Raw genomic sequence first — 6,343 nt, forward strand, 5'->3', positions numbered from 1 at the left:
TCTATATAGTGCAGATCTGCACTATATAGTCAAGATAGGATGCAAATCGGATGTGCCTTAAGATCCTATCCACGATCCTATCTGATCAGATCGTGGATAGGATCTTAAGGCACATATAATGTGTGTACACACCATTAGATTTACTCAGAAGAGTAAAGCTGGGTACACATATGTACAATTTCATTTTTCTTGCGACCGTTCGATCGACCGAATACACGTTCGGCCGTCCGAAACATACGACCGATCTGCGCGTACACATATGTACAATTTTACTGGCGACGTCCGATGTACTCCCGTCCAAACAATCGCAAGAAAAAGATTGTACCACCGTACACACTCTCCCGTTCTGGCTATTCGAACGATAAAAATGTACACAACATTATCATAATGGGCTGGATTAAAAGAGCATAGCAAAACGAGGCGTGATCACGGAACAAAGAATCGTTCGTGTAGTACAGTGAATAGAGCCGTGACTATTCATATCCATTGCTAGCTGTACTGGATATACGTACGTACGTTCGTCTATCGGTGCATTTGGGCCTTTTTAATCATGAGCTTGAGGAGAAGGAAGGCTCGTGCGTGCATTTTGGCTGCTATGGCCATCAGATTGCGGGCTATTAAAAAAAGAAAAAGGACCAAGAATCGGAGCTGCTGGACCAGAGACTGGCTTCTGAGGAGAGACACCTTCTCCCACATGCCATTGCTACAGGAGATACGGGAGAACAATCCTGATGATTTCAGGAATTATCTCCGTATGGATGACGCTACCTTCATGGAGCTGCTGACACTGGTTACCCCTTTAATAGAGAGAGAGGACACCTATTTCAGGAGGCCTATTTCTGCAGAGCAGAGACTGGTGGCAACGCTGCGTTATCTGGCAACAGGCAGGACCCTTGCCGACCTGAGATTCACAACCGCAATATCATCTCAAGCGCTGGGGTTGATAATACCAGACACCTGTGATGCCATCGTCCAAGTTCTACAGGAGAAATACATGAAGATAAATATAGAAATTACATACATGTCCCCCATATGTATAGCTGTGCACATACCTGTACCCTATATGTATATCATTACAATGCCTGTTAATGTAATCTTTTACACCAGTGGGTGGGGGGTCATTTTGATAAGGCGGGTAATAGCTTTGAGGCTGCAATGGGGGAGGGCTGATGTGTCTAAAATCAACCCAACAGATTAATAATACGCATATACTTTTATATTGCAGTTTCCATCGACCAAGGAGGAGTGGCAAAATATTGCACGTGATTTCCGTGATCTTTGGAATTTCCCTAATTGTGGTGGAGCTATCGATGGCAAACACGTCAGAATCATGCCCCCTGCAAAGAGTGGCTCTTTTTATTATAACTATAAGGGGTTCTTCAGCATTGTTCTAATGGCCATCGCTAATGCTCGATACGAGTTTGTATTTGTGGACATTGGGAAAAATGGTAGAGTTTCAGATGGAGGAGCCCTGGAGTATACCTTTTTCCACGACCAACTGAAAAAAAATCTACTGAATCTGCCAGAGCGGACTGAAAATGAGCACGGTTTGAACTTTGTTTTTGTGGCGGATGAGGCCTTTGCATTGCACCCTAATGTCCTTAAACCCTACCCACAAAGGGCACTGAACAGGGAACGGCGCATTTTTAACTATCGCCTGTCACGTGCCAGGCGAGTGGTTGAAAATGCGTTTGGGATTCTGAGTAATAAATTCAGAATTTTTCACAGTGCCATCAATCTGCGCCTAGATAAGATTGACAAAGTGGTGCAGGCCTGCTGTGTGCTGCACAACTACATGCGCAGAAAAGCGGTGCACACACAACAACTGGGGGCTACAGTGGACGACAGCCAAGTTGTTGACGAGCCTATTGGTCTGACAGCTTTGGCAAATAATTTAAACACCAGAAATGCATCAACGCAAGCAAAGTTGTCAAGAGACGAGTACTTGGATTATTTCAATGGTGTTGGGGCTGTGGAGTGGCAGAATGACATGATTGCTTAAAAATGTACGTTTTTGTCATTGTAAATATATTGTTTTTTGGTGTGTACTAATCAATATTTTGCCAATAAAATTTGTATACTCACAGTTCCGCACAAGTTGTCCTCTGCGTCTTATTGCAGCAAGGAGGGGGAGGTGGAGGCCGAATCACGGCAAGTGAGTGGTAGTACTCAGGTGCCAGGCATTCCTGGAGGGCACAATGCCACGGCACCTGGAGTGCAGACTGTACCCAGTACTGGTGTTTATGTACTAGCAAGTAGTTGCTCCACCACACCTATTTCTATGCCAATTTCTCCTGGTACTTTTGTACAGTCTCCAGGAGCAATACATGAAGGTAAATATTGAAACAACATGCATGTACCCCATATGTATATCTGTGCCCTATAGTCACCCTGCATGGTAAATGATATTTTCACACGGACACCAACTAGATTACAGAATTTTTAATTTTTGTATAAATTATTAACTTATAAACTTATAAAAAATATAACATAAATAACAAGGAAATAAATAATAAAGAAATACTTAAACATAAAAATATTTAAACTATATTATTAAAACAAAAATGCAATTAAATCAACTATATAAAATATTTACATCTGGTGGTAAACTTGGCCCACCCCATAATCCCCTGTATCCATCGGTGGTTGGGAGGGAGATGGAGTTTGGAAGGGGCCACCAGGTGGACCTGGTGGGAGCGTATTAGCCGCCGTTGCCGGTTGGTGCTGCCTTTGCCCAGTTGGTGGCTGTAAATGGTGATACTGGGGATATTGCACCGGGTGAAATACAGCTTGTTGGGGTATAGGAGCTGGGCTGATGGGTTGAAATTCAACCCTAGGCAGAGGGGTCTCATCGGTGAGACGTGTGTGCCGGGTCAGAGTCCCCACACGGGCCCGGTACAGCGTCTCATAAAATATGCGCTCTACCTCCACCCTTGTAGCCGGGTCCAACTTTCTCAAATTGTCCGCTAATACGCTCCCCACCCGGTCCGCATCATCCTCATCCATGCTCATCAATCTGTTGGCAGACTCCAGGATCTTGGTGGTTGCCACGTCCGCAGCATCTGGAGTCTGCCTCGGCCTTTTGCGCCCTCTTCTTGATGGTGCTTCTGCTGCACTTTGAGCGCTTGATGGAGGTTCACCGCTGGTCGTGGCGGTTGGTGTGGGGGTGGAGCAGAGGGTCGGTGAAGGCAGCTGTGATGCCACCTCCAGCGATGCCGAAGACTCCTCCTCAAATAGCGATGGCTGTAACAAAACAAGATGATGTATCACTATAGATTTTTAAGACTTCCATATATTTTTATATCTACGCAGAAGAACGCAGCCCACACACCACCATGTTGCTGCCATGGATGAAAGTGAGCTAGTTGAAGAGGCGTTATGATTGGCATCTCTGGAAACTAATTATTTAGATACCAGACATAACAAATACTAATTTAAACACCAGAAATGCATCTATGCGTGCTAAATTAACCAGGTATGAATACATGCAGTATTTTATTGGTGTTGGCGCTGTGGATTGGCAGAATGATATTATTTCGTTAATTTTACACCACAAAAAAATATTACAATAATCCGCGCCAGAAAGACTACAACAGTGTAGATACCAGGGATTACCAATGGCAACCAAAACTTCCAAATACAAAAAATGTGGGAAATGCACTTGCGATGTCTGAATATTGATCACTGTCTTCCCAGGCGGATAAGAGTATAGCTCCACCACTGAGAAGAACCAGAATTAGGGCCACAGAGAAGGTCAAATTGACGATGTAGAACCAAAAGGGTGGGGTATCGCCCCCTGCAACTGACCTCTCTGTTGTGCCCAACAGAGAGGTCAGTTGCAGGGGGCGATACCCCCCCCTTTTAATTTTACATGTTCACAATTTTTATACTGTACTTGCTGTTATATTTATCTTGTGTGCAAAAATTTTTTCAAAAAAAATCCGTCTACTTACTGTGCCGCAAATGGTGTCATCTGAAACCTCTTGGGTGCACGCGGAGGTGGAGGGTGCAGGCTGGTTCCTTGAAGTGTTGCCGACCGAATCCCTGGGCAGCTCCTGGTCCACCGTGAAGGCCAGCAGGTCATAGTACCACAGCCTGGGCACATACACTTGGTCTGCCCCTGCCCCAGACCGCTTTGAGGACTCAACCTTATTTAATTCCTTTTTAAATACGGTCCTCATATTAGCAATGCGAGTCCGGACCCACTCCACATTTGCTATGGGGTAGTATGTCTGGCTCACCCTCACCAGCTCCTCCAGAGCAGATAGCCTCTTCTGCCTATTCGAATGGTCTCTGGATTTGGTGTTCCATAAACAATTCTGATCCCTGTAGGCCTCAATGAAATCCTTCATAAATTCGACATTTTTTTCTGCCATGGTTGAATTTCTGTGCCAAAAAATAAAATAAAAAGGCATATTATTTTCTTGATACAAAAAGCACACCATAAACCATTTAATGTACAGGTGTTCAGTCTGTGGGCCACTAGATATACTGTAGCTATAGTACAGGAGTTGAAAGTCTGTGGAACATAGGATACACGGTCACTACAAGCCCCAGCATACCCCTGGCCCACAAAACTACACATTTTGTTTTAATACTCACCGAAATAAATGTCGATACAGTCCGGAAAATTCGCTGCGCTGCTCCGATCAATCCAACAGCAACGACGGAATATTCTTTCGTGCAGAACGTGGCTTGAAACACAGTGATTGGATGAGCACAGGAATCTCCGCCCCACTCACGTGCTTCGCGTCACACAGACACGGGACATCGAGGAGCCATGTCGGAGGGTCTGGCGCCACCGCATATGGGGGAGGCCAGTACAGAACCTTTGATTTCCAAATCAGTGATAACCACAGATAAAGAAATCGCTGACAGACAGGACAACAAGGAGAAAAAAGTGACGCGCGCATCCGCCATGTCATCTGCAGAGGTGGAACTGATGGTCAAAATGCTGGATAGAAGGGACTACGATTGTTCGAGAAAAACATACCCCAAGACAAATTACAGAAAAGAAATTATTATGCAGCGTGTATGCAAGGAGATAAAGGAGAAGTTTGGGAAAAGAAGGTCCAAATACCAGCTCCAAAAACGGTGGTCGGACCTGAAGCACAAGGAGCAGGCCAAGCTGAAGAAAATTCGTGGAATTATTAAAAGAAGTGAGTCCAATGCCCTAGGTGGCTTTATTAATATACTGTCATGATCCATTACATTTTGAGTGTTTTGCTGACATGTTGCTTGTTTTTATTTACTCAGAGGAAATCCAATCCAGGAGAAGGCATGAGGAAGGCAGAGACAGGGCCTCCAACCTAAAAATAAAGAAGGAGAGTACAACAGGTAAGGTTTTGTACCAGCACACCAACAGAACAACACATGTTTTATACACACAACAAGGGGTAGTAATATGTCACTTTACCTTGTCACTATAGATGATATCCAGGCTGCGCAGCCGATGGAAGGGACCACAGAGGGCCACCAAGTGATTGCGATCACCAGCAGTGTAGATGGTGAGTGTATACTGCAAATCATCTTTATGGGATAGTGACGTATCATTTGTGGAAAGGTAAACATTTCTTTATCTGTACTTATTATAGATATCATCGAGATTTCAGATGTCAGTGCAGAGGGGGAGAAGAACACACCATCACCTGACACGTCCAGCGACGAAAGCACAATGCAAGAAAACATGACACAAGTCCATAAATGTCTACAAGAACTAAGCGGGAAAGTCCATACCGTAGCCCAAAAAATTACAAAAATCCAAAAAGGCGTAGCAGTAGTACACTCTTTATACGAAAAAATTTATAACGGTTTGCATTATAAAGTCAAAAAATAGTTTGTGTACTTTATTTTACTTGGTTCTCCTTCTTGTTTATTTGGAGGCCAGCAGCATGCACCTTAAAATGGTGCATGTCATGGCAAGCAGTCCCACGGCAGCAATGCATCACATGTGAGCAGGCCGGGATGTTCCCATGTGATGCGTTGCTGCCGTGGGACCGCTTGCCACTACATACACCACCATGTTCAAATGTGTTTTCATGTTTTTTTGGGTGGGTGGGCTTTCCTGCTAAACCTTCACACGTGGCACTTATGTCATGGCAAGCAGTCCCACGGCAGCAATGCATCACATGTGAGCAGGCGGGGATGTTCCCATGTGATGCGTTGCTGCCGTGGGACCGCTTGCCACTACATACACCACCATGTTCAAATGTGTTTTCATGTTTTTTGGGTGGGTGGGCTTTCCTGCTAAACCTTCACACGTGGCACTTATGTCATGGCAAGCAGTCCCACGGCAGCAATGCATCACATGTGAGCAGGCGGGGATGTTCCCATGTGATGCGTT

At 44.8% G+C, this 6,343-nt stretch overlaps 1 protein-coding gene across 2 annotated transcripts; it reads right to left on the reverse strand.

The window, feature by feature from the left end:
• Positions 1-1,033: 1,033 nt before the first annotated feature.
• On the reverse strand, positions 1,034-5,985 carry LOC146013721 (uncharacterized). Of its 2 annotated transcripts, XM_083151546.1 has the most exons (3): positions 5,417-5,985; positions 3,954-5,309; positions 1,034-3,243 (listed from the first exon to the last, which is right to left on the reverse strand). In XM_083151546.1, the coding sequence occupies exons 2-3, from the start codon at positions 4,443-4,445 to the stop codon at positions 2,593-2,595; spliced, it is 1,143 nt and encodes a 380-aa protein (XP_083007672.1). In that variant the 5' UTR covers positions 4,446-5,309; positions 5,417-5,985; the 3' UTR covers positions 1,034-2,592. The 2 variants fall into 2 exon arrangements, with proteins under 2 accessions (XP_083007672.1, XP_083007671.1); XM_083151545.1 differs by having other exon boundaries at positions 3,954-5,985.
• Between the last annotated feature and the right edge of the window lie 358 nt (positions 5,986-6,343).

The sequence above is a fragment of the Crinia signifera genome, chromosome 1, assembly GCF_055691185.1.
Source record: "Crinia signifera chromosome 1, ASM5569118v1, whole genome shotgun sequence".
Taxonomy (NCBI): domain Eukaryota; kingdom Metazoa; phylum Chordata; class Amphibia; order Anura; family Myobatrachidae; genus Crinia; species Crinia signifera.